Source organism: Nycticebus coucang, chromosome 4, assembly GCF_027406575.1.
Source record: "Nycticebus coucang isolate mNycCou1 chromosome 4, mNycCou1.pri, whole genome shotgun sequence".
Classification (NCBI taxonomy): Eukaryota; Metazoa; Chordata; class Mammalia; order Primates; family Lorisidae; genus Nycticebus; species Nycticebus coucang.
Genome location: NC_069783.1, coordinates 134,736,796 through 134,764,523, shown reverse-complemented (window position 1 = coordinate 134,764,523; position 27,728 = coordinate 134,736,796). Strand labels below are relative to the sequence as shown.

The 27,728-nt window shown below is 53.1% G+C and overlaps 1 protein-coding gene across 2 annotated transcripts in view; it reads left to right on the top strand.

The window, feature by feature from the left end:
• BCR (BCR activator of RhoGEF and GTPase) overlaps nt 1-27,728 on the top strand; it is a 143,036-nt gene that overhangs the window by 63,327 nt on the left and 51,981 nt on the right. Inside the window, exons 2-7 of one of the 2 annotated variants that reach the window (XM_053589816.1) lie at nt 12,162-12,340; nt 18,240-18,344; nt 18,976-19,161; nt 23,378-23,485; nt 26,723-26,786; nt 27,523-27,575. In XM_053589816.1, the coding sequence (XP_053445791.1) occupies nt 12,162-12,340; nt 18,240-18,344; nt 18,976-19,161; nt 23,378-23,485; nt 26,723-26,786; nt 27,523-27,575 (695 nt within the window). Of the gene's footprint in view, nt 1-12,161; nt 12,341-17,833; nt 17,969-18,239; nt 18,345-18,975; nt 19,162-23,377; nt 23,486-26,722; nt 26,787-27,522; nt 27,576-27,728 lie in introns of those variants that run through there. The other variant, XM_053589817.1, reaches the window with a different exon arrangement.

The following is a 27,728-nucleotide window of genomic DNA, read 5'->3' as shown; positions in this document are numbered from 1 at the left end:
GAGGAACAAGCCCTGTGATTAGCAGGTTGCAGTTTTCAGCTCCTCCACCCCCACTCTGGGGAGGAGAGGGACTGGAGATGAGATCAGTCACCAACAGCCAGTGAGTCAGTCATGGCTACCTAATGGGACTTGTGTAAAAATCCTCAACAACAGAGCCCAAGGAGCTCCCAGGTTGGTGAACGTGTGGATGTGCTGGGAGGACGGCACCTGGAAAGGGCCTGGAACCTCCGTCTCCCCCTAAACACCCCCCCAAACCCCACCCTGTGTACCTGTTCCAGTTGGCTGTACCAAGCCGTTTTCTTTATAATAAACTCATCTGGTAAATGTAAATAAAGGGCTTTTCTGAGTCCTATGAACCATTCTAGCAACTTGCTGAACCTGAGGAGGGGAGTCATGGGAACCCCCTGGTTTTTTTTTGCTAGGTGATCAGAAGTACAAGTGGCCCAGACTTTGAATGGGCGTCTGAAATGGTGGCAGTCTTGTGGGACTGAGCCCTTCACAAAACCCTATGGGGTCTGATGCACGTTCTGGCTAATTAGTATCAGAATAGAAGTAAATTATAAGATCCCCAGTCCAAAGAGTGGGAGACTTGCCTGGTGTAAGGAAAACCCCACAGCTCTGGCATCAGGAGTGTTCGGTGAGAATGAAGACAAGGTGTGGGGGTCATGATCAGTCTGGGGTGATCTCATCTCAAGGTCTCTAATTTCATCACATCTGTGAAGACCCAGTCGCAAGTTCCAGGGTCAGGCTTTTGAGGGCCACTGTTCACCCACTGCAGGGGACTCCTCGCCTTGGTGTGGGCCGGCGTCCCCTCTCTCACTCCTGCATTGGGTCCCATCCTGGGGAGACAGCCCCTGCTGCCCTGCCTGGGTCTGTCCTCTCCTGTCCTTCCTGTGTTCTGGCACCTGCTACCTCATGAGTCGCATAACTCCTGGGATTCCACCGACTCCCCAGGGCAGGTCTGGGTGTGAGGTGCGGCCCATTGCTCCCCTGACCCCCCTGAGTATTGGGTGCTCAGTTCATATGTCTGGGGCTAAACTGGCAAGGCCTTGCCAAGAAACCTTTCTGAACCCTCTTGTCGTAAAAGGTCCACCTGGAATATTACTCTGAGGAATAATGTTGGTAATTACACCGTCCCAAGGCCAAGGAGGAGTTCCAGCCTCTGTCTGCCCTGCCCCGCCCCTGCCCGTTCCCAGCCTGAGGCCCAGAGCACCCCAATTATCTTCCTTTCTAGAACGTCTGGGAGCTTTAGGCACAGGTGGGTCCTTGGAGACTGAAGATCCTTTGAAGGTGTTCTGGGTGCAGATTTGGTGGGGGAGGGGCTGGTCTGCCCTCTCTGGGGCACATTCAGCCGGTGAATGTCACCAGGAGAATTGGCCTGGTGATTCAGTCTCTAGTCAGCTGGAACCCAGACCTGGGGCGCACACAGGCAGGAGGGCTGGTTGCCTGGACTGGCTTGTCTCCTCCAAGAAAGCGTGTTCAGGGTGTCCCGGGGCATCCCAGGCTGCCCAGGAGCTGAGGCGGCAGGCCCACGTCCTCCTGACAGGACACAGGCATCCTCCTCCGGGCTTTATCTGTGGCACATGCTGATTCATGACTGTAACCGCCACACACACACTGCCAGGCCTCTGGGGCTTCCCGTTCTCGGGGGCTGGCCTGGCAGTGTCACTATTGGGCTGCAGCTTGCAGGCTGGAAGGCCCCAGGACCCTGGGTACTCTCCATGCCTGTCTTTCTAGCCCAGCACCGAGGGCTCCAGCAGCAGTGGCGGGCCTGTCACCATGGCGTGGTGGCTAACTGGATGGGGGACTTCTTGTTTATAAAGAATTTTTTTTTTAATTTCAGATTAATATGAGGATACAGACAATTAGGTTACAGTATTTGCATTTGTTAGGTAAGGCCCCTGTGGTAGTTGTGTCCCTCACCCAGGACGTGTGGCATATATCCTTACGTTGAGCCCCCGTTCCCTTTCCTCCTCCCCCCAGTTTGATTGAATTGAGTCTTTCTCTTACGTGGGTGCATATTAGATCATCTACTGGCTTCATATTAGTATTGAGCACATTGCATATTCACTTTTCCATTCTTGTGATACTTTACTGAGAAGAATGTGTTTCAACTCTATCCAGATTAACGCCAAAGATGTAAAGTCTCTGTCTTTTTAGGGCTGAATAGTAGTCTGCGGTGTACATATATCACAGTTTGTTAATCCATTCCTGGGTTGATGGGCACTTAGATTGTAAATTGAGGTGCAATGAACAATCTAGTGCAAATGTCATGATGATAAAAAAAAAACTTTTTTAAAATAAATTGTGGTATTTGTACACATAGAATATTATGCAGCCCTTAAAAAAGATGGAGACTATACCTCCTTCATGTTTACATGGATGGAGCTGGAAAATATTCTTCTTAGCAAGGTATCCAAAGAATGGAAGAAAAAGTACCCAATGTACTCAGCCCTAATATGAAACTAATTTATAGCTTTCATACGAAGGCTACAACCCAATCTCAGTACAAGAATATGGGGAAGGGGGGAAGGGAGGGAGAGGAAGGGTGGACAGAGGGTGATTGGTGGGTCTACATCTTGGAAGGGTGCAGGTGAAGTTTACTAAGTGTAGAGTATAAGGATTTGAACACAATAATTAAGAAAAATGCCATGAAGGCTATGTTAACCAGTTCCGTGAAAATATTTCAGAATGTATATGGAACCAGCACATTGTACCTCATGATTGCATTATTGTACACAGCTATGATTTAATAAAAAAAAATAAATAAATAAAATATACAAATCATTAGAAAAAGACAGGATTCAGAAAGTCCTGGTTAGCTCAGCATTGTAATTGTTGTTTTTCATTGAATCTCAGGGTTTTTTTTTTTATTGTTGGGGATTCATTGAGGGTACAATAAGCCAGGTTACACTGATTGCAATTGTTAGGCCAAGTCCTTCTTGCAATCATGTCTTGCCCCCATAAAGTGTGACACACACCAAGGCCCCACCCCCCTCCCTCCGTCCCTCTTGAGTCTCAGGTTTTTTGAAAGACAGGAAGTAAGAACCAGAGAAGGAAAATGGGATTTGTTTTCTAGGTATTTTATAAAACGTACAAAAATCATGAATTGCTAATGTAATAAGATGAGAATATCAGTTCTGATTCGATTACTATCAGAAAATAAAGTGTTTTAATAAAATTATGTAACTATTATTAAATGAAATATTGGCTATAGCAAGATTTTAAACAAATAGCATGTTTTTGTTACCTAAATGTGCATATTCACAATTGTTATTATTCTTCATCAAGTAATAATATATTCTTAGAAGTAAAAAAAAAAAAAAATTTTTTTTTCTTCTGGGTAGATGCCTATTAACAGGATTGTGGGATAAAATGGGAGGTCTATTTTGAGTTCTTTGAGAATTCTCCATACTTCTTACCAAAGAGGCTGTTAGTAGTTTGCAGCCCCACCAACAGGGTAAAAGTGTTCCCTTCTCTCCACGTCCGCACCAGCATCTGTAGCCTTGGGACTTTATGATGTGAGCCGTTCTCACTGGGGTTGAGTAATATCTCAGGATGGTTCTGATCTGCAATTCCCTGATGACTAGTGAGGATGAACATTTTTTTCATGTTTTCTTCAGAGAAGGTTCTGTTCATGTCTCTTACCAGTGATAAATGGGTTTGCTCTTTTTTTGTTGATTGAGTTCTCTGTAAATCCTAGTTATCAAGCCTTTGTCAGATTCACAACATGCAAATATCTTTTCCCGTTCAAAAGGTTGTCTGTTTGCTCTAATTGTCGTGTCCTGAGCTGTGCAGAAGTTGTTTATTTTTTGTTGTTGCTATTGCCGCTGAAGTCTTCATAAGATCTTTCCCCGGGCCAACCGACATCTTCGAGAGCTTTTAACCACCCTTTCTTCTAGAATTTTTATTGTTTCATGTCTTAGATTTAAATCTTCTTTATCTATCTTGAGTCGATTTTTGTAAGCGGTGAAAAGTTTATAAGGAATTTTGACCTACTTGGTATAGATGCGAGGAAGGCCAGCCTGGCCGAGGAGAAAGTAGAAAAACCACCAGAAGCGACCTCGTGTCTCAGAAAGGACAGCAGCTGCTCACTGCCCGTGGGTGGCCTGAGGTTACAGTACCAGGTGTGTGGATGTCCATCCGGGATACCCTTAGCCTTAGGGGCCCTGTTGGATTATGTTCCAGGTTCCCTGTTTAGCTCAGCTTTTTTTTTTTTAATTGAGGTAAAATTCACATAACATAAAATGAACCATTTTAAAGTGGTTTATAAGACATTCACAGCGTTGTGCAACCACTGCCTCTATTTTGTTGTGAAACATTTTTGTCACCCCAAGAGGAAACAAACCCCAAGCCCATTAAGCAGGTGCCACTTTCCTGTCTTTAGGGACTGACCTGATCTGGACATTGTGTGTCAGACGGAAGCACACAATACCCGGCTGTTTGCCACCGGCTTATTTCACTCCGCATAACGTTTTCAGGGTTCATCCCCTTGTAGCATCATGAGAACTTCACTCCTGACTAATACTCCACAGTACCAATAGACCACATTTTGTTTGCCCGTTTGTTCATCAGCAGCCACTCGGGTAGTTTCTACACTTCCGCTATTGTGAATAATGCCTCTGTGAATACTTTAGTATAAGTTTTTGTTTGAACACATTTGTTAGTTATAGAGGAATCGCTGGTGGTTATCAGAGCTACCTTCTTCTCTTGGCCAAGCACAGTGGCTCATGCCTGTAATCCCAGCACTCTGGGAGGCCAAGGCAGGTGGATTGCCTGAGCTCAGAAGTTTGAGACCAGCCTGAGCCAGAGTGAGATTCCCTAAAAATATCCGGGTGTTGTGGCGGGCACTTGTAGTCCCAGCTACTGGGGATGCTGAGGCAGGAGGATCACTTGAGCCCAGGAGTTTGAGGTTGCTGTAAGCTGTGATGCCACAACACTCTACCCACGGCGACAGAGTGAGACTGTCTAAAAAAACAAACAACAAAAAAAATGTCTTCTCTTTGGAATATGTTTGGAAAGTGACCCAGTAAGCAGGTTACAGAGATGGACCTGGGCATTCGAGCTTTGCCTGGTTCTAGCTCTGAAAGTTGGATTCCCTCTGTCAAAAATATTGCCCTGGAAGTTCTTGACCAATAAGATGTGGATTCAAGGAGAAGATGAGTGTGTTTTCAGCACCATGTGTGACACTGAGCAAGTACCCAGTAAAGGGTAGAGGGTTATTTTTTGTTCTGTTGCTTCAAAGATTTGAGTCTTTTTTTTTTTTTTTTTTCTGTGAGACAGAGTCTCACTTTGTCACCCCCGGTAGAGTGCTGTGGTGTCACAACTCACAACAACCTCAAACTCAAAGAATGGCTTAAGCCATTCTTTTGCCTCAGCCTCCCAAGGACTACAGGCGCCCACCACAATGCCCAGCTATTTTTGGAGGGGTCTAGCTCTAGCTCAGGCTGTTCTCAAACTTGTGAGCTCAGACGATCTGCTCGCCTCAGCTTCCAGAGTGCTAGGATTATAGGTGTGAGCCATTGCGCCTGGCCCCAAAGATTTGAGTCTTTAATGCTGTTTGAGGAACGTAACCTTCCTGAAGCACCACAGGTATTCCCTGGCTGTCCAAGAAGTTCTATAGCATAAAGCAGCCAGCGTCACATGCTAAACTTCCCCAATCCCACCCCCACCACCAAATCTGGCCCATCCCGGGGAAGAGACTGCTCTGGGCACACAGGGGAGTGGGAAGGAGGCTCCGTGGGGTGCAGAGTCGGCTGACCATGAACTCCACAGGTCCTCTACTGAAACCCAGGCTTCTCTGTCCCAGCCACAGAGGAGGACCTGAGCCTGTCCCACTCCCAGCCTGATACCTCAGCTCCCCAGGTAGAGGAGCTTTTTTTCTTTTTGCTTTCTTTTTTCTGATCCTCTCCCTTGAGGACTATGCCTGCCTGGGAGGGCCTTCCACAGGGCATGAGAAGTAACCAGTGCCGTCTGTGCTGGTGTGGCTTTCCTAAGACCCAGGAGATCCCAGAGGAGGGCAGGGAGCTGTCTCTGCGGAGCCCTCCAGCACAGCTGGCTGAGCCCCTGGGTGTTTGATCTGCTTTCACCTTTGTATTACCAAATAAATACTGCGCAGTCTTTGGCCACCAGCATGAACACAGTGGGGACCGACCTACCGGTGTCTCCTGCGTCCTGGAGTTGCTGCCTCCCCAGGAGTTCCTCCAGGTGCGCCTTTCCCCTTTCTCGTCCCTTTCGACCCCAGTGCATGTTGATGAGTCTCTCTCCCATAGTCTGTTGTGGGTAGGGAGGGCTGAGTGCAGGACACAGGCCCTCTTTTCTCCTGAGAGCCTGCTCCCATCTCATCCTGGGGCGCACTGGCAACAGAGGCAGGAACTGGGTTCCTGGAGCCCAGCACCGCTCGTGGCAGCAAGGACGCTGCCAGCCTGGAGAGCCAACCGTCTACTTTCTACCTCTGTGAATCTGGCTGTTCTAGGTACCTCACAGGAGTCTGATCCTGACAGTATTTGCACTTGCTGTGTGGCAGCTTATTTCACTCAGCACGATGTCCTCGAGGTTCACCCGTGTAGTGGCAGGTGGCAGGGTCTCCTGCCTGTTTGAGGCTGAACGATCCCGTCTCCTGGACCTGCCAGGCTTTGCTTGTCCTGTCCTCTGTCTGGGGCCCTCAGGCTGTTTTTCCCCCTCTTAACTGTTGCAAATTGTGCTGTTTTGAACATGGATGTGCAAATCTCTCTTCTAGTCCCTGTTTTCACTTCTTCTAGGTAATTATATAGGAGCGGAATGGCTGGGTCACGTGATAGTTCTATGTTTAATTTTTTAAAAGTTTTTTTTTTGTTTTTTTTTTTGTTTTTTTTTTTTGGCCGGGGCTGGGTTTGAACCCACCACCTCTGGCATATGGGACCAGCGCCCTACTCCTTGAGCCACAGGTGCCGCCCAAGTTTTTTTTTTCTTTTAAATCAGTGTGGTCCTTGCTCAGGAAGGGGATGTGACCTGGGTACCTGCGTGGCGTGGGGGCTAACCGGCACCCACCTGGGAGTTATTCTTTTTGCTTTTTTTTTTTTCTTTTTGGCTGCCCTTTTTTCTTTGATTAAAGAGTAGCTTTGCAGAGCTCTGGGGTTGGGCTGCTAAGCACACTGCTAGGAGAGGAAAGGGTTTCCTGTTTCTCTGTGCTCATCCTTTTCTGCACTAAGGCGGTGGCTGTGGAGCCAGAGTTGGCCTTACTCCAACTCCAAGTCTGGTCAGGAGTTCAGCTAAGCAACTGTGTAATCTCAGGTCCCTGACTTCTACTGTTTAGTGTTCAGTTTCTGCTTTGGGTAGAGCTTTCCAAGAAGGATTGAGCTGTGTGGGCACTGGTTCTTGGGAGATGGTGGCTTTCAGAATTCCCAAGTACCATGTCTTCTTACTTATAAAAGGGAGCTAAATCACAAATACCCATGGAGGCAGAGTATGGAATGACAGGCGGTAGGAGGTTAAGGTGGGTGGATTGCCTGAGCTCACAGGTTTGAGACCAGCCTGAGCCACAGTGAGACCCTCCCTCTAAAAACAGCAGAGCGTTGTGGCGGGCGCCTGTAGTCCAGATACTTGGGAGGCTGAGGCAGGAGCATCACTTGAGCCCAACAATTTGAGGTTGCTATGAGCTATGACACTATAGCATTCTACTAAGGGCGACAGAGTAAGACTCTATCTCACACACACACAAAAAAAAAACTGCTTTGTGAGAAGACAGGTCCCTAGGTGCTGGTTAGGACAGGAGCAGGCTCGAGGAGCCAGCAAGATGGAGGGCAGCAAGGTGGCTGGGACAGTGCTGAAGGCTGCAGGTAGAACACGTCAGGGGTGTCCAGGCTGTCTGGGCTTACAACCTGCAGCCACGCAGACCTCAGTTGGAGTTCTGTGCAGAGTATGGAAATAGCCGGGGGCTTGATAAAGTCCAGGAGTCTCATAATTACTCAGCAGAGTCTGATGATCCCACTTGGCCCTGGCAGAGAAAACCTCGCTGGGCCCTTAAATCTTGCAGCAGTCCCAGCCTGGGCATTGCTCAGCAGCTGCATCATTTCTCAAACATGGAATCTTAGGGTTCCTCTGGAGTAAGCTGGGGGACCCCAAGTCTGAGCCCGAAGTTCTTTTTTTTTTTTTTCTTTTGTAGAGACAGAGTCTCACTTTATGGTCCTCGGTAGAGTGCTGTGGCCTCACACAGCTCACAGCAACCTCCAACTCCTGGGCTTAAGCGATTCTTTTGCCTCAGCCTCCCAAGTAGCTGGGACTACAGGCGCCCGCCACAACGCCTGGCTATTTTTTGGTTGCAGTTTGGCCGGGGCCTGGTTTGAACCCGCCACCCTCGGTATATGGGGCCGGCGCCTTACCGACTGAGCCACAGGCGCCGCCCCGAGCCCGAAGTTCTTACTGTGTTGGTTAGCTACTCATTGTGGATTTGACGTTGGGCGTGAGTCAGTGTAGTCTCGTGGAGATCAGGTGGTGGCATTGGGTAAGAGGTCCTCCTCTGTGCTTAAAAGATTGTCAGTAGGAGGCCAGGCTCCATGGCTCATGCCTATAATCCCAGAACTTGGGAGGCTGAGGAGGGTGGATTGCCTGAGCTCACAGATTCGAGACCAACCTGATCCAGAGTGAGACCCTGTCTCTAAAAATAGCCGGGCGTTGTGGCGGGCGCCTGTAGTACCAGCTGCTCAGGAGGCTGATGCAAGAGAATCACTTGAGCCCAAGAGTTTGAGGTTGCTGTCAGCTGTGATGCTATCTCATTCTACTGAAGGTGGCAAAGTGAGACTCTGTCTCAAAAAAAAGAAAAATAATAAAATGTCTTCATCAGAAAAGAAGCAAGACCACTGAAAGGTTCTTAGAGGCTTTCATGACCACGGACCATTCTGAGCTAATGTAAAGGCCTGGTCCAGGGCAGCCTTGGGGAGGGACCTCAGCTGAGGAAGTGGGGTTGGAGGTAAAGGTGGGATGGGGGGCCTTCCTCAAGTGGTGACAGTGAGTCTTTATTGATCCTCTAGTCTGCATTCCTGATTTTAAAGTCAGGAAGGCTGAGGCATGGATAGCTTCAGTGACCCGGGCTGTTTCACACAGAGAGGTGGCAATGGGGGAGGAGCAGAGCTTTCCTGCTAAGAAATCCCACCATGGGGCTCGGCGCCCGTAGCACAGTGGTTACGGCGCCAGCCACATACATTGAGTTTGGCAGGTTCAACACCGGCCTGGGCCAGCTAAACAACAATGACAACTCCACAAAAAATAGCCAGGTGTTGTGGCGGGTGCCTGTAGTCCTAGCTACTTGGGAGGCTGAGGCAAGAGAATCGCTTAAGCCCACGAGTTGGAGGTTGCTGTGAGCTGTGATGTCACAGCACTCTATCGAGGGTGACGTAGTGAGACTCTGTCTCAAAAATAAAAAAAGAAAGAAAAGGGGCGGTGCCTGTGGCTCAAGGAGTAGGGCGTTGGTCCCATATGCCGGAGGTGGCGGGTTCAATCCCAGCCCCGGCCAAATACCACCAAAAAAAAAAAAAAAGAAAAGAAAGAAAAAAGAAATCCCACCACAGCTCTCCCGAAACCATCCCACTTCTCCCACCCGAAAGCTGGCTGGGCTGAGAGTTGAAAACCAACATAGTCATCTTGGTCCCTGGAGTCCCTTCGATGTCCCGGGGATTAAGGAGTCCAAGGTCCTCTGTACAGCAGACCCCCAATGCAGGAGGAACCCCCATTCTTGCACTTCCAGTTCAGCTGCTGTTCTCAACCCCAAACCAGCTCTCGCTGACCCTCCTGGGCTCACAGGCAGAACCCAGCTTGGGCTTTGTGGTCAGCGGTTGTGTTCAGACCTAGGACAGACCACAGGTGAGTGTTGCAACAGGCAGGGTGCTGGACACCGGGGTGGGGTAGATCAGAAGGTCTCAGCCGTGCCTTCCTGCTAGAGTCCCCCAGGAAGCCTCCACAGCCACCAGGGCACAGGCTGGGGGTACCTATTAGAAGACGGGTCCTGCTGGACGGAGGTGGGGAAGCCGGGAGAGGCAGAGCCAGCGAGGAGGCTGGGACTTTGCCATCCATGGACACCCACAGCTAGCAGCAGTTCACTCTGGCTCCAAGGCTCCTCCTGGCTGCCCATGTGGAAAGAACTACAGACACTGCCCCTCTGAGATTGCTCTGGAGGCCGGAGGGGGCCCTCTGCCCACCTGGCCTGGGCATGTTTGGTGGCAGTTATAAACTCAGGAACCTCTGGGGTAACCTTTGGGCAGGGCTGCTTACTGGTGAGTCATGTGAGAGTGACGTGGCCCAGTCAGGGTGACCTCTTGGAAATCCTGTGGGCCAGGCAGGCACTCTTTGGAGGGAGAGGAGAAGGGGTCCTCCCAGAGACATGGCGTGGGCTGGGCCTTTGTTGGTTGATGTTTGCAGCAAGGAGTCCACTCAGTCCACTCAGAAAACTGAAACTGGGCATGGGCCGTGGAGGGGCTCCAGACGGCTGAGGCCTTGGAAACATGTGCCGGGCTTTGTCATTCAGCCTGTAGGAAGGGAGTGACTGTTTAGGTGCCTGTGGGAGGAACGTGTTACTCTCTGTAACTGCACAGTCCCAAAGGCAGGGAGCCTCTTGTAGGATAAGCCACCTATCCTTGTGGTGTACTCAGATTGGGGTGAGGGTGGCCTGGGGATTTGGCAGAGCAGCTCGAGGTGGGCTGTGAGTCAGCCAGAGAGTGGGCTGCGTGTGGGGAGGGCTGTAGCCCAGATCCTTGGGCTGGGACTGGCAGACCATGGTGGAACTCGCTCACAGTGGCCGGCGTGCTTGACATGTCATACCCCACAGGCAGGCATACAAGGATTGTCTCTGACAGCAAAATGCTAGCATTTGGGGTCTACCTTTCTGTAATGGCCTAGGCCACCTGTATGGGGAAGAAAACGACTGTGTTTTTCTATTTGTGCTAGACACTTAACCAGTGAGGAGGGTTTTTCTCACGCCAAGCAATCTTCTGATTGCACACAACAGCTGAGCGTCCTACAATTTCAACTCAATTCTGACTCTGCCTACATTAGATCCCATAAGTTAAGGGCTCAGTCCCACAAGACTGCCCCTCACTTCAGCTGGTATTTATGAGCTATAAACTGGGGTTCCCATGAGCCCCTGCTTGAGTTTGACCATTTGCTAGAACTCAGGAAACCAGCTTATCAAAGTGAGACTCAGGAGCCATGAGAAGAGATGCCTAGGGCCAGGGGCACAAAGCTGCCCCGTGCTCCCCGGGCTGGCCACTGTGCAGGCAGCCTCTACCCGCTCTCCCAGTACTGTCCTCTGGGGAATTTTATAGAGGCCTCAAGATATAGGCATGATTAACCATATCATTGGCTGCTGGTGATCAGCTCAGCCTTACGAGGTTGAGGTTGAGGTCAGGCATAGGGCCAGAAGTTCCAATCATCTAATGACGTGGTTGGTCCCCCTGAGAACCAGGTTTTTTTCTAAGGCTGTTTAGCAGCCCCCAGCCCTGTCATCTCATAGGCATACAGAAATACTTTTATTATTTTGGAGGTTCTAAGAGTTTTAGGAGCCTCATGCCAAGAAAGTGAAAGGACAGAGTCCAGAGACCAAATATATATTCCATTTTTTTTTTTTTTTTTGAGACAGAGTCTTACTCTGTCACCCTGGGTAGAGTACTGTGGCATCACAGCTCACAGCATCCTCCAACTCTTGGGCTTAAGCGATTCTCTTGCCTCAGCCTCCCAAGTAGCTGGGACTACAGGCACCCGCCACAATGCCCAGCTATTTTTTTGTTGCAGTTACATTATTGTTTAGCAGGCTCGGGCTGGGTTTGAACCTGCAGCCTCGGTGCCTGTGGCCGGTGCCGTAAGCACTTTGCCAAGGGTGCCGAGCCCAAATATATATTTCAAATACATGTCACCTCTGCCCCCCACCAAGGGCCATGTGCCCCAGACAGCATTTCAAAGCATAGGTAAGAGAGTGAGATATGATGTTCAGGCTGCCTGACTTTGTGGTCTCTGGTGGTCTGTCGTGGAGGTGATGTCATCATACCCAAGATCCTTAGAGATGTCTGTGGATGACAGACACAGGTGTCAGCCTGGGTGCTTGCTAGGACAGGCAGGGCGTAGACGCTCCTGGGACGACAGTCTCCTGGCTCCCTTCTCTGTCTCTAACCCTGGCTGCTTCTTTGCACATACAGATGCCTCGTTCGGCACGTCGCCTGGGTACAGCTGTGCCACGGACCGGGCTGAGGAGCAGCGCCGGCAGGACGGGCTGCCCTACATCGACGACTCGCCCTCCTCCTCGCCCCACCTCAGCAGCAAGGGCAGGGGCAGCCGGGATGCGCTGGCCTCGGGAGCCCCTGAGTCCACCAAAGCGGTGAGTCCCCATGGTGCTTCCCCACCCGGGGCTGGTGGGCCAGGTGAGGCTCCCTGAAGCCCAGCCACTTGCTCAGAGTTCATAGAGCAGGTCCATAAGGGAGCAGCCAAGGACTGGCAAGTCGGGCGGTCACTAAAGACTCCATCCCCGTATCTGGCTCCGGGGTGACCTTCTGGATACATTGAGCAGGGAGATCATGGAGGGCTGTGTGAACTGAGCATGGTCTTGAGGCTGGGGCCATCTCCCAAACCAGTCCGGCCTGCACGGTGGCCCCGGCAAGGGCACTGAACTGGAGTAGGGTCCTGTCTCTGTGAAGGAGGCTTCCTCCCTTTTACCAAAGAGAGCACTGAGGACGGCTCCATCCGTGTGAGCAGGGCCCTTCCCGGAAGTTCCCACTTGATCCTCATTAGCACCCCTGTGGGATTGGCATTGCTGTCACCTCCACTGTACCAGTGGGGGAGTATGATCCTTGCTGGCGTCCTGAGGGCATGTGGCTGGAGTAGTGGCACGTTCAGTAGGAGCTGTGCCCTGCACTCCAAGGCCTGTAGACTAGCCCCACCCTCATGTGGGAACACAGCCCTGGGGTGGCTACAAGCTGAGCATGCTGTCCCCACGAGGTAGCCAAGCCTGGCGCAGTCCTCACTCCTCTTAACAGTGCTTTGGGGCTCAGACATGAACCCCGGCCACAAGGGCAAGGCCCCCCCACCCCTTTGACCGCCTGGTTCCTTCCTTCTTAGGCTGAGAAGATCGCCTGTCCAGGGTGGTTCTTCCCTTCTGTCTTTTTGGTCCCTGATGACAGATACTGTCCCCTTTCTGCGTGACTTGATCCCTCGTTTAAAAACAAAAGTGAGAGAGGCCCTCTCACTGGGGCTGTAGGAAGCCCTGGGAAGAGCATCTCCCCTCTGCTGCTGTCTTTGCTTTTGTGCAGGGCCAGCTCCTCTTTCTGAAACACGGGGCTGGGGGAACCAGTGTGGGACACGTAGCTGCTCCATGCGGCTCACGTGTGCTGCAGCCCTGTGACCAGTGTCACCAACTTACGGATTAGGAAACCTATGTTCAGAGAGGCATAGTGACTTACTCGGGGGCACACAGCCACAAGGTTTGAAACCATCCTGGTTCCTTGGTTGACAGGCTTCCCCCCAGCTGCCCGGCCATCCTGGCACATCCTCTCCGCTGCGGCTTTACGAGTATGGTTTGGTACAGAGAAGGACCCCCCGGTCTTGAACGAGTAGGCAGAACGCTGAGTCCTGAGCTCAGGATGGGTCGTCTCTGTCCATCCATCGCCCCTCAGGGCTGTCTTCACCCAGCCAGCCCATGATGTACCTGAGGGGAAGCTGATGTGCCATGCTGTGCCCCAGGCCCTGTCCAGGGGGCAGAGGCCTCCCAACCCCACCGGGCTCTGACTTGGAGGTCATCCCACACCTCTCAGGACCCAGCTCCTCGCCTATGGAGCCGTTCAGGTCCTAGTCCCTGACCCCTGCTTCCTCCTTTGGCCACCATAGCAGCTGGTAAGACGTTCCTCACTGGACACACTGGGCAGGAGTTGTAGATCTGTGCCCGGCAGATCTGGAGTCTCTAACCCTAAGCACACCAGTGGCCCAGAGCAGGGCCTGATGGAGGGTGGGGGCTGACTGAGGAGGGCTGAGAGGTTCTGTTCCAGAGCCCTCTGGTTAGGCTTTTCTTGCCAGGCCATAGAGCATGGGGTAGGTGCCCCTCGCTGCCCTGGAGGCCACACAGCCTTGGTTTTGTGGTTTGCCTGCCAGCCTTGCAGCGAGCTGAGCACACGTCTACTTTCAATTTTTATCTCCGGTATAGCGGGGGCAGGAATGGGTGTCAAGCCTGCTCATCCTGACCTCCTATCTCCTGGGTAGGCTCAACCTCAACCTCTCATTTGGTCCCTGCCAGCAAGCTTGAGGCTTTGGGGGTTGGGACTCTATGGTCTCTCAGGGGTTTAGTGCACTCTGGGTATGGGTCTTCTCTGTGGGCACAGAGAGGGTAGGGAGGTAAGCTTGGACAGGGGCGAGGCATCCGTTGCCTGGGGTGCTGCAGGAAGGATTTACACATGGTGGCTCATCGGGACAGTGTGTGCTAACGAGGGCAGGCACAGGAATGGTGCTGCCTGCCCTTCACGCGAGGGTCTTCCCCTCTGGAGACCTAGTCTACCTAGGGTTTGCTGCAGTAGCCCCCAGCATTGACCCTGCCAAGAGGCTGGCCCTTGCCCTCTGTGTGCAAAAGGGGCCTGGCTATAGGATATGTTTATTTCTAAATATTATCCTACACCCACTGCAAAGCTGCTGTTCGTTCGTGTCTCCGGTCACGCAACACTGGCCCTGTGTGGTGAAGACACTGCCCTTGTCCAGACCTGAGGAGAGAGGGTCTTCTCTCCAGCAGCTGTGCTGGCTGCACACCCCCAGCCAGGAGCACCTTGCAGCCCGGGGCACTGCACCCTGATTGTGCGTGGGCTGATCCGGATCAGGGGACCGGGTTTGTCTGCCTGAGTCCCTCTGTGAGCTTTTCCTGCCTGGTTGTCGTGAGCCCTGCCTGCTCTGTGGGGTCTTTGTTGCTTTTTTCTAGGTTCCAGTTCTGCGGTGTCTGCCCCTCCCAGGTAGTAGGAGGAGGCTCTTCCTTCCATGTCACCACCCGCTTTTTCCAGTTGCCCTTTGCCTCTGGCTTCCTCCTGCCTGAGCGCCCTGACCGCATCTCCTTCCCTTTCACAGAATCAGCACGTGTGGCTCCATGGCTCGGCTTGTTATAAATAGTCCCTGGTCCCTGCTGGCCCTTTGCTCTCTCTTGCTCTCTGCTCTTTCCCTCCTTATCCTCTGACTGGTTTCCAGGTCATCGCTGTCTAATGCCACCAGCACCATTGAGGATTCCTAGAAGGTTCTTAGTCTGGGGACAAGAGACACGTCCTCATCCTGCCTTCTCCCCACCCCAGCCCATTCCCTGGGCCAGATGTTCCCCTGGCGGCCCCACCCTTCAGGACTAGGAGAGGGGCTGGGCGCTGTCCTGCCTGTGCAATTTTTCCTCCCGGCTGTCCAAAACATGTGGGTGAGACAAGACCCAGCCTTCCACCCGCGGGCACCAGCTTCTTGTGCTGGGTGGGGCTGTCACTGGCTCTCTGGAGCTCACAACAGCAAGATTGTTCCCCAAACACAAGGAGGGTGCTCGTGGCTGTTGCTGCCAAAGAGACCTGCTGTTCCCTTCACCTTTCCTGGCGTGGAAGGAGGAGCGGTGTCCAGGCACCTGTAAAGGCAGGCGAGGGCCACTTTCCCAAGATATTGCCATCCACACCAGGCAGAGGGGTGTCACGGCCCCCACCATGTCTGTGCACCATGGGCAGAGTTCTTTAGCAGCACTACAGGGCCCGAGGCAGGCTCAGCTGACAGTTGCGGGTTCCCAGGACCTGCTCGTTTTTAGGCACAGGTGCAGAAATCCTTGGAGCTTTGTGACAATTTGGCCAAGTCTGGCACCAGATCTTTCAGATCCGCTCACTGATTTGTTTATTAAACAAATCTTGTTCTGTACTCAGATGTTCCAGGCACTCTGCTGGGCCCAGGAAGTTCCCAGTCCATGTAACAGCCACACCCTGAGGAAAAGAGTATGTGTGGGACCTGGGTATCCTTTCCTGGATCCGCTCTGTCTCAGCCCAGGTCTTCTATTTCTCTCTCTCTTTTTGTTTTTGGAGACACACTCTCACTTTATCACCCTGAGGAGCATCCTGTGGCGTCACAGCTCACAGCAACCTCTAAACTCCCGGGCTCAGGTGATCCTCCCTCCTCAGCCTCCCGAGTAGCTGAGACTACAGACACCTGCCACCACGCCCGGCTATTTTTTAGAGAAAGTTTCTCTTGCTCAAGGTAATTTCGAACTTGTGATCTCAAGCAGTCTGCCCGCCTCTGCCTCCCAGAGTGCTAGGATTGCAGGCGTGACCACTGCACCCGGCTCTCAGCACAGGTCTTGGTGGCTGTCCCTACATGTGCACTTTTACACACACACCTGCTCACAGCTCACACACACACCCAGGTGCGTGCACACATTTAGAAGATTCCTAGTGCAGTGAGTAGTGGCCCAGAAAGGCTTTCTAGATGGTCCCAGTGGGCAGGTGAGGGGGGTGATATAAGCCCCAGGAGGGAGGGCAGAGGGATTGGGCTCCCCTCCCCAGTTTGTACATAGGCAGCTGAGGCTCAAAGCCAGAGGGCATTTCCCAGAGACCAAGGGCAGACCCTGGGTCCTCTGTGGGACCTGCCATTTGTACCATGACACGGGCCTAGGGAGTGGAGGGTTACAGACACAGAGGGGCTGTGCTGGGGTCCTGATTCCAAACTCTGCAGAGACCCTAAGAGGTCTGCCTGGGTCAGATCCTTCCTCCCACCCAGCAGTTTTCACGTGTGTGATTTGGCCCCTGGAGGCTGTGGCGTCACTCCTGGGGGAAGAGAGCATTACTCACGTATGGTCCGTAGAGGCCAGCATCCTGGGAGGCGCAGGACAGGACAGGGAGCCTGTCCCAGTCAGTGATTTTCCTCAAGAGGTTGGGGAAAGTAAGTGGTGGAGGGGCCACGGCTCCAGCTCCACACCTGTCGCCCAACCCCAGGGAGTGGGGGCATGGGCGGGACTATAATGTCATCTTTGGTGGGTGTGGAGCTCCTTCCCACACTGGCACTGCCCACTGACCATAGGCGGGGCCCATGGGCACAGGGCAGGCAGAGGGAGCCCAGAGGCCGTGCTGGGAGCAGGGCCAATCCCTGACGCTGCTGGTGGCCGGGGCGAAAGGAGGGGAGTGGCAGGAGTGCTTACTACCTTTGTTGTCGTCATCTGTCTTGGTTTGCTGAGGCTACTGTGGCAAAGCACTGCACAATGGGGAAATTTATTTTCTCACCGTCCTGGACGCCTGAAGTCTGAGATCAGGGTCTCAGCAGCGTTGTCTCGGGCTGTCTTCTGTGAGTCTGTGTCCTGAGGTTTCCCTAGTGACTTCGTTCTAACTTAGTCACCTCTTTAAAGCCTGGGTCTCCCAATACGGCAATTTTGTGAGGTACTAGGGGTTAGGGCTTCAATTTACAGATGGGGGGGGGGACATAACTCTACCCACAGTATATTTATAAGTAGGATTAGAGTAAGGTCTCCCAAGGGATGGGCACTCTGTCCCTCGTCACACCCAGCAGTGTCTCAGCTCTTGTCTTCTGGAGGCAGAGGCAATGGAGCCTCACCAGGCTTTCAGCCAGGATGTCGATGGGAAGGGGGACTTGGTCATAGCCCACCTGTAACACAGTCAGGGGTCTAGAGCGCAGGTCAGGGGATAAAGGCTGTGAGCACCAAGCCCGGGGTTGCCCTTGGACAGGTGGTAGTCCCTAGGAGAGAGGGTGTGGAGGGGCGGTGCTGCCCAGGCCTGGGCCCCAGCAGTCCAAGGGTCAGGTGGGAGCAACAGCAGAGACTGTGGGCAAGGAGGACGCCAGGTGAGCAGTCGGGACAGGAGCCAGGGTGGCCGTGAGCTGGGCTCCAGTGTCCCTGTGGGTCAGGTCAGAGTCTTGTTTTCCTTACTTGACTGGGCCAGCGTAGCCGCTCCTGGGTCGGAGGCAGGTGGTGTGGGAGAGGCTTGCCCAGCCGGCTCGGCACCAGACTTCTCATCTCCCAGTATGTTGAGCCCAGGGGTGGCCCTTGGCTTTTTTGAATGGGCCCCACCCAAGAATTTGCAAGGGACCCCGAGCAAGTGGCTGAGTGTGTGCCAAGACCACCCCTTGCCCCGTCCCCCTTTTAATTCCATACAGAGCCTTCTGGAGGGACTTGTCCAGAAGTGGACAGGCAGGCCTTCCTCTCTGAGAGGGGCCCACATGAGCGTCCCTCTCCACCTCTCTATCCCTCCATCCCTCCACCCCAGGCTGACTTCTGTCTGTTTCTCCGGCAGAGTGAACTGGACTTGGAAAAGGGCTTGGAGATGAGAAAATGGGTCCTGTCCGGAATCTTGGCTAGTGAGGAGACTTACCTGAGCCACCTGGAGGCGCTGCTGTTGGTGAGGAAGATGTGAGGGGCTAAGCAGGGGTTGGGGTTAAAGTTCCAGGGGATGGGGGAGTCTCACTCGCTAGTCTGAGGGGAGCCGTCGGACTCTGGGGGCAGCTCACCCTCTCTGGGGTGGATACTGGTGGCAAACTCAGTTACCACACCAAGCTCGTTTTCAATTTTTTTTTTATGAGATTGAAAAATAAAAGGATGACCGGGTATGGTGACTCAGGCCTGTAATACTACACTCTGAGAGGCTAAGGGGGAAGGCTCCATTGAGCTCAGGAATTTGAGACCAGCCTGAGCAAAAGTGAGACCCCCACCTCTACTAAAAATAGAAAAACTAGGTGAGCCTTGCGGTGGGCGCCTGTCCCACCTACTCAGGAGACTTAGGAGGATTGCTTGTCACCTTGTCACCCAGGGCGACAGAGACACTTAAAAAAAAGAAAATAGGGCGGCGTCTGTGGCTCAATGGAGTAGGTGCCGGCCTCATATGCCAGAGGTGGTGGGTTCAAACCCAGCCCCGGACAAAAACTGCCAAAAAAGAAAAAGCAGGATTATGTGTGTCACATAACCCCAAAATTTTCGATGGCTGTGTCATGTACCGATGAATGGCAGGCCCTCTCACCTGCATCCTCTTCCAGCCCATGAAGCCTTTGAAGGCCGCTGCCACCACCTCTCAGCCGGTGCTGACCAGTCAGCAGATCGAGACCATCTTCTTCAAAGTGCCTGAGCTCTACGAGATCCACAAGGAGTTCTATGATGGGCTCTTCCCCCGAGTGCAGCAGTGGAGCCACCAGCAGCGGGTGGGCGACCTCTTCCAGAAGCTGGTGAGTGGCTGGGAGCAGGTGAGGGGCATTCTCCTGGGTTTGGAGTATGCTGGGGGCTGGTGGCCGGGCAGGGATCAGGCCTGCCGCTCTGCCTGCAGGCTTGTGCTGCCAAGCAGACACCGAGATGATGATGGCCTCGAGTCAGAGCCGGCTGTTTTGGTGCCCAAGTTGCTGAAGTGCAGGTTGTGAGGAGGGAGAGACTGGGGGGAATTTGCCCACCCAGCTTCAAGATCAGTGAGTAGAGCTTTTCGTCTTTCCTCCCTCCCTGACATCTGCCATGTCCCTGAGTCTCCCAACTCCACTGAGTTTTACTCAGGATTCCAGGCTACAGACAGGTGCACCTGCCCCCTTAAAGACCCTAGGGATCGAAATGATGTCACTGCCCAGGATAGCAGGACTTAGACAAGGGACAGAGAAGACAGGGGACAAGCACTGGCTAGAGAGGAAGCACCAGTGGGAATAGAGAAGGGTTGATTTTCCTTTATTTCATTTTTGCAGTTATTTGAATTAAAAGCCCTTGAATCACTAGATTTTTTTTTTTTTTTAAGTTGGATCTCTCACTACAGTGTGTGCTACAGTACAGTGTGTCACCATAGCTCAGAGCAACCCCAAACTCCTGGCCCCAAGCGATGCTCCTTCCTCAGTCTCTTGAGTAGCTGGGACGATAGCTGTGCACCAGCACACCCAGCTATCTTTTCCATTTTTGTACAGATAAATCTCTCACTTGCTCACAGCGGTTTTGCTTGGGAGTTTTTTTTTTTTTTTTTTGAGACACAGCCTCAGTATGTCGCCCTCGGTAGAGTGTCATGGCGCCACAGTTCACAGCAAACTCAAACTATTGGGCTGAAGCGATTCTCACAGCAACCCCCAACTCTTGGGCTGAAGCGATTCTCTTATCTCTGCCTCCCAAGTAGCTGGGACTACAGGTGCCTGCCACAGCACCCTGCTGTTTTTTGTTGTGGTTGTTGTTGTTGTTGGAGTTGTCATTTAGCAGGCCCGGGCCAGGTTCAAACCACCAGCCTCGGTGCATGTGGCTGGTGCCATAATCACTGAGCTACGGGCACCGCCCGGAGAATTTTTTTTAAAAAGATGGTATGAGGAGGGGAGACTTGGGCAATAAAAATTAAAATAGTGGGAGAATTGCCCTTAGGTACTGAGAGGGCCCTGGCTGAGAGAAATGGTAAAAACAGGGCATCTGTGTGGCTGTGGCTCCAGCACGTTTAATGCTAGGGACTTTCACAGTCACACCCAGCTGTGCTAATTCTGGCCCTGTCCTTGGCTTGGGCTTGGGCCTAAGTGTTACGCTCCAAGGCATGGTTTTCCTGTAGGCTGCCCACCCCCCCACCCCCCACTCCCTACACCACCTTGGCCGCAGACCCCTTGGACTTCAGGCAGAGCTGAGGCACGAGAAATGCATAAAGCCCTTGTTTTATTCAGATTCTTGCCCACTGGAGCTCCTTTCCCCATAACCAGGGAGCAGGAGGCTGTATTTTTTTTTTTTTTTTTGGCCTGGGCTGGGTTTGAACCCGCCACCTCCGGCATATGGGACCAGCGCCCTACTCCTTGAGCCACAGGCACCGCCCAGGAGGCTGTATTTTGATATAGGTGTCTCCCTCCCACCCCCCACCCATCATTGAAGCCCCACCCATTTCTTCCCCTCACATATCAGCAGTTTAAACCTAGTGGAGTTGGCTCAGCCTACAGCCCTCCTAGGAAGCAGAGAAGCCAGTTTGGGGTGGGGGATGGGGGGGGCACATCCAGAGCTCTTCCCCAAATAACATTGTGAAATCTCTCGGAAACTTTTCTTTTTTTTTTTTTTTCATTTTAATAGTCTGATGAACACGGAATTTAAGTTTGGAAAGCTTCCTCTGGTTTCTCTGGTGTCCTTGAGCTACCTTTGTGCGTCTGATGCGGCAGTGGGAAGATTGGGGAGAGAGGCAAGGAAGTTGTGCCCTAGTCACCACGTGCCGAGCGCTCACGCATGTGCACTCCAGGCTGAGCGTGAGGACTCCCCATGACAGATGGGGAGCTCGGTGGGGCCGGCCCCGCGGGGCTCCTGCAGCCTCCCCAGCTGGGAGAGTTTAGGACCAAAGGAGGTCTCAACGCCCTGCCTGGTTTCCACATCTCTTCCCAAGCCAGGGACCACTGAGCTCCGTCCAGTAACACAGAGAGCCTGACCCAGATCGGCCTTTATCACCCACCCCTTCCTGCTCCGGGGTTTGTTTCTGGCTGAAGTTTTATCAGCTCAAGTTTGGTGGTTGTTGTTCCCTAATCATTTCAGACTTGTGAGTTATAAGAATAATATAGACAACTCACATACACTGGCTGTAATATTTTTGTCACACTTGCTCTGTCTTTTTATACATGTGCGCGCATACATACACACACTTTTTTCCCCCTTGAATACTTCATTCTGTGTTTGGTAAGAACAGGGCATATTCTCTTCTGTAACGCACAGTAAATTTGTCAAAGTCAGGAACTTTCACGTTGATGGGATGCTACCAAGTCTCAGTCTGTATAAATTGCCCCCCACGCCAAGGCTGGGCTCTTGATAGCTGTTTGTATTCTCTGATTCAGGATCTGGTCCAGGATCATGTTAGAGACCTGGTCATCACATCTCTTTCGTCACCTGCACTCTGCAGCAGTCCCTTAGACTTTGGTCACCTTCAGTGACCTGGACGTTACTGAAAGACACAGGCCAGGTCAGGCTTATTTTATCAGGATGTGTTTTCTCTGGCCCTGCGTTTTGCTGGTGGAAAATGGGAACGCAGCAACACGGCTGCACCCCTCTCCGCACTGGACGGGGCAGAGGCACGTGGTTTCCATTTGTGCCGTAATCCATGCAGCTCGGTTTTTGATCAGCCAGAACTTCTCACAGCGCGCCTGGAAGATTGCACTCCTGGGACAGGGCAGAGGAGGAAGAGTCACGAGCAGGGTCCCCGCCTCTGCCGTCCTGACCGTGATCTCTAAGGCAGCACGTCACCCTGTGACCCACCCTGCTTGTAGCCATCTGTGGTTACATTGGGCTTGTTGTGTGCTCACTGATTTATTTATTAGGTTCTCTCCTGTTAGAACACCGGCTGCACACGGTGTCACAGCTGTGGTGACGGGGCCTGAAGCAGGGCCGTAGTTTTGCAGGGAGCCTCTCAGTGACTAGGGAAGGCAGGAGGCGGGGCAAAAAGGAAGAGCTCTGGGTGTCACCAAGTGTGCAGGGCCTCATCCAGCATGGTCAATGAGGCAGGGCCCTTTCCTTGTATCCCCCGAGGCCCTTTGTGCAGCTTCTGGGGGGCGGGGGCACAAAGACCAGACAATGCCACATGCCTGGTTTACCCAGTGTCTCTGGAAACGTAAAATTCAATATAAATGCAAATGCATGTGGAAATAAAATTTAGGTTTGACATAGAACAAACATCAGGAGCAGTGAACGCCTTACGCTTCCAGCTCCCTGCTGGCTGCAGTGGGGGTTTCCTGTCCTGGCCAGTGGGTCTCCAGACCTGTTCCTACCCTCCCCAGATCTGGGTATGGTGGTCCCTGGTGGTCCCAGTTAAGGACTGGATTCCCCCTCCCTGCCATTAAAGGTGATGTAGGGCCCAGAAGCTGTTGCTCAGATGAGCATATGAAGATGCTCTATGGATACCTTTGGTGTATAGAGGACAAACTAAATGCCTCTCACCTTATAGCTGACAGGTCTTCCACCTGCCAGGTGTGTAGCATGACCCGTGGACATCCCCACCAGGTCCAGGACAGGCTTGTGCCTGGGCAGTGGGAGGCCCTCTTCTGCTAGGACAGCCGGACTGTGTATTCCTTGCCTGAGGGACGGGCATGAGCAGAGCACTGTAGCTATGTAGGCTGGGGGACCTGACCTCCCAAGTTCAAGGTGGTCTCCTACAGCCAGAATTAGAAGGTGTTGTTCAGTCTCACCTGCGTAAAGACCCTTGTCCAGATTCACTGACAGCCTTGAACTTTACCTGCTGGTGGTGGCCCCGTTTAAGTGGGTGGGGTGGGAGGAATAAGAAGCTGTGGCAGGGAGCCCACACCTGCCCAGGCCGTGAGTCACTGCGCAGCACGCCATTCTGGGAGAAGCAATCAGGTGGGAGGCAGTGGTGCACAAGAGCTGAGGTCTCTGAGCCTGTTCCTCAGAAAGATGGGGTGCAGCACCTGTCCCACACCTGTCCCACACCTGTCCCACGCCTGCTTTCTTCCTTCCTCCCTGCAGGCCAGCCAGCTGGGTGTGTACCGGGCCTTTGTGGACAACTACGGAGTTGCCATGGAAACAGCTGAGAAGTGCTGTCAGGCCAACGCTCAGTTTGCAGAAATCTCCGAGGTAACACCGTGAGGCTGTTTGGACAGGTGCACCTCCAACTCTCACCACACCCTCCACCTCCTGCCACAGGCTGCAGGCTGGTGTTCAGTAGAAACCTGACCTCAGAGAACCAAGGGCACCAAACCCAGGGCCGGTTGTGACCCAGGCTGTTTCCAGGTTGCACTAGGTTTGCTCCGATCAGCCCTGTGCCAGGCACTTTGTTGTGCCCAGACAGAGGGGCATACGCAGACCATCCTGCCTCCCCAGGGCCAGGCCTGCTTCTAGGGGTTGGCCGTGTTCCTCAGACACTCCCTTGCACTGTCTGCAGGGAAGAGTGTCCGTAGTTCTGCCATTAGCAGATGTCACCATGAGAGTCCTGGGGCTGACTTTACACCTGCCACTGGAGACCAGGCAGGACGTGTCCTGCTTCTCTCCTAGGCTAGCCTGCCAGCAACCTTGAAAACTGGCAGAGGAACCAGCACCAGGGAGCAAGGGCTGGTGTCACCTGTGCTCCAGGGTGAAGAGGAACCAGCACCAGGGAGCAAGGGCTGGTGTCACCTGTGCTCTGCAGAGCCCCAGATCAGAGCTGTACCAGCCCAGGCCTGGGTCTCAGGGGCCACCGTCTCCCTTCCTGCATTTAGCCCTAGGAGGCTGACACCTCAAACTGTGGCATGTTAGCACCTGGGGACCCAAAAGAGCCCCTCAGGTACAGAGTGGGCCGTTCACAGGGTGGTGGCCATGCTGAGACCGGAACCCAGCAGGGCCCTGGGGTCTGGATCTAGACAGCGTTCCTCCCACCCTTGCCCTTCTGTGGCAGTTTCGGCAGTTGTGTGGCATTTTCCTCTTCGGGGGCTTGTTTCTGACTTGCCTTTCCCCCAGCCAGCGAGGACTCCAGGTGGACACTCCTCCGTGTGAAAAACGGCCAGGCACGGCCACTCATACCTATAACCCTGACACTTTGAGAGACCCAAGTGGGAAGGTCACTGGAGGCCAGGTGTTCTAGACCAGCCCAGGAAATAGTGAGACACCCCCCCCCCCATCTCTACAAAAAATACAAAAACTAGCCGAATGTGGTGGCACACTCATGCAGTCCCAGCTACTCGGGAGGCTGAGGCAGGAGAATCACTTGAGCCCAGGAGTTTGAAGTTGCAGCGAGCTGTGACGATGCCACTGCACTGTGGCCTAGTTGACAGTGAGACCCTGTCTCAAAAAAGAAATAGGAGCTAGCAATATGGAGTGAGTCTGGGCTCTCCGTCTGGTACACAGTCCATGGCTGGCACACCTGGCTTTGTTCCGAGGCTTGGTGTCGTTTTACCATTTACCGCAGTGGGGTGGGCAGGGTGCTCTTGTGGTATCACATGTTACCTGCAAAGCCTGTGGGGGCCCCACTCCATGTCAGGCGCTGCTGGTAGCAGGATCTGCAGGTGCCTAAGGCTGCAGGCGCCCCCTGCACCTGCTGTACCCCCGGAACACTAAGTCCTTTCTCTTCTTTTCCTTTTTTTTTTTTTAATTAGCAACTCTCCATTCTCCCAGCAGCTGGAATAGTGGCACAGAATCCCAAGTGATATTGACAAATTAATGACCTAATCCATTAAGAGCAGGTTACAGTTAAGTGGCCATGTTCAAGTCCACCCAGATGGATATTTGCAGAGGAGAGAGGAAACAGTGGTGCGTGCCACCTGGGCCGGGGTGGGGGTGGGGGGTTGTGTGGTCCCTCCAGCCATGCACAGGTCAGAAGTTGAGCCCATGGTAGGATGTGGGTTGGCAGCTCAGCCAGAAGCTGGCCATCTCTGAAGCTCTGCGGCATTTTCACTGTTAGGGCAACATCCACTTTGGTTCCTCATCTGTGTTTCAAAAAAAAGACCCAGGGAAATTGGAGCTGCCCAAGGAGAACAATTCAAGCTGAAGGGGGAGGAAACAGCAGGTGCATAGAAGAGGTGTGGGGGCTGCATTGTGGGGGCCAGTGCTCGGGCAAGGGGGCTTGAGCTCTCCCTCAAGTACAGGGAGGCTGGAGAAGTGACCCTCCGAAGATAGGTTTGATCGTAGTTGCTCAAGCTGGGTTCCGTGGAACACCAGCTCCCCAGACAGTAGATGATAGGAATTAGATGAAAAGGACTTCTAGAGTCATTCTAGTTTGGGAAATGTGGGCTTAACCCACACTCACAAGTTTCCTAGAGGCAGGAGCTCCTGGAACGCCCAGGAGCCGCCGTGCACCTTGTGCTGCCTGGCATTGCCCGTCCAGGGGTCTGGGGGTGGGGGGCACCTCCCAGGCATGTGAGCACCTGGCTTTGCAGTGTTCTGTGTGGCTCTCCCATCCACTCACACCCTGTGAGACCCGCTGAGTCGGAAGCATGGAGGAACAGTCACTGCAGGGACGTGTCTAGGAAAGGTACCAAAGTGACCGGCAGAGTTTGGCCCCACTCAACTGGAAAGCACCGTCTTTGGCCGTGAGAGGTTTCCCATGGCAGAGAGGTTGGCAGAGCCATCTCGGAGCCTCTCCATCTCTGTGTGGTGTGTGCTTTTGTTCTGAAGCCTAGTACAGGGGTTGACTGCAGCTCCTTCCCAGGGAGGATTTCAGGCACACGGGCATCTTCTCGTTTCTTTTTGCACCGTGGACCAGATCAGTGGTGCCTTCCACATTGCAGTTGTGTTGAAACGTGGCCTGTCCACTGAAAAGCCCTGCTCTCGCCCTGGGGATCTTAGAGCCTCATTTTTTTTTTTTTGTAGCATGTACGTTTGCAAATGGGAAGAGGGTGGATAGGGGTGAACTCTCCAAAGATGAGTGTTCTTTGGAACCACCGGTCCCCAACACACCGACTCACCACTCCAGGAAAATAGTGCTGTGCGTCAAGGTACACCCCTGTTCTTCCTGCTTGCAGAGACCCTCAGCTGGGGGCCGTTTTGTCCACCAGGGGACACTAACCATTGCCTGGAGACATTTATGGTTGTCACGACTGCAGGAAGGTGGGGGTGTTCCTGCACCCATAAGTGGAGGCCGCGGGTGTTGCCCAGCCTCTGACAGTGCACCAGGACAGCTGCCCTGAACAGAGAACTATCGCTGAGAAGCTCTGTCCTGAGTGGCCCACAGCCTGTGGGCCCTGCTTACCCTGTGATTTCATCCTTTGACTCAGAACACATCCGGGGTTCTTTGTAGTGAGAGAAGGCTTAGATTTCTGCTGAAAGTCCTTGACCACGGAACTTCCTGCTACATCAAAGCTGCTCTGTTATCCGTGCAAATACGTGCTTTTCTCTCCGCAGAACCTGAGAGCCAGAAGCAACAAGGACGCCAAGGATCCGACGACGACCAAGAACTCTTTGGAAAGTGAGTTCTCCGAGCCCAGGCTCTGTCGTGCCAGCAGAGGGGGCACTGCTAGGGAAGCAGACGCGGTGCCCAGCTGGGTCACCCCTGGTGCCTTCCCTGTTTCAGACTTCACGTTTCAAGAGTGGGGCGAGAAGAGAGCAGCTCGGGGCCAGGTGGGGCAGGGAAGGACCTGTGTAGAATGCAGGTTCTGTGCGGCGGGGCAGGGCGTGAATCCAGAGTTGCTGGGAAAGTGGTATTAGGAATTTTAAGTCACTTCCTCTGTGAGTTGTCAGGGTGGCATCAGTAGTTATGCTCAGAGAGAACAGCAGGCCAGGCACAGTGGGAGCAGGACCCCTGTGCCCCTGGAGCCCGGGTGTCCTCAAGCAGGTTCTCAGAGCACCTGTCAAGCCAAGAGCTGTGTCCACATATGAATCCATTTACAGCCCTCTCAGAATCAACCTCCCCATGTCAGCACTGAGCACCACAGGGTCTTCTGACCCCAGCGTGCATCTGCCCTGGGGAGCCAGTCAGCCCTGTGGGCTTAGGGCTGCCCAGCAGCTCTGGACTCTGCATGCGATGTCCCGCCTCCAGGCCCGAAGCTTTCTACTCTGGGTCTGCCCTGTCACTGCACAGTGGGGAGCCGGGGCCTGTGAAAGTTGGGGTGGCCCTGTCTCCTCCCACGCTTGGCCTGAGGGCCAGCAGGTGGGTGGTCTCCTTTCCCTGTCTGTGGCCGTTGCTCACTGGGCTCTCTCCACAGCTCTGCTCTACAAGCCTGTGGACCGGGTGACAAGGAGCACACTTGTCCTTCACGTGAGTCACATTGCCGTGTGGCATCCCAGTGGGAAAAGAGAGCTGTGGTGGGTTTTTTGTTTTGTTTTTGAGGCAGAGTCTCTGTCCCCCTAGATGGAGTGCGGTGGTGTCACAGCTCACAGCAAGCTCAAACTCATGGGCTCAAGCGATTTT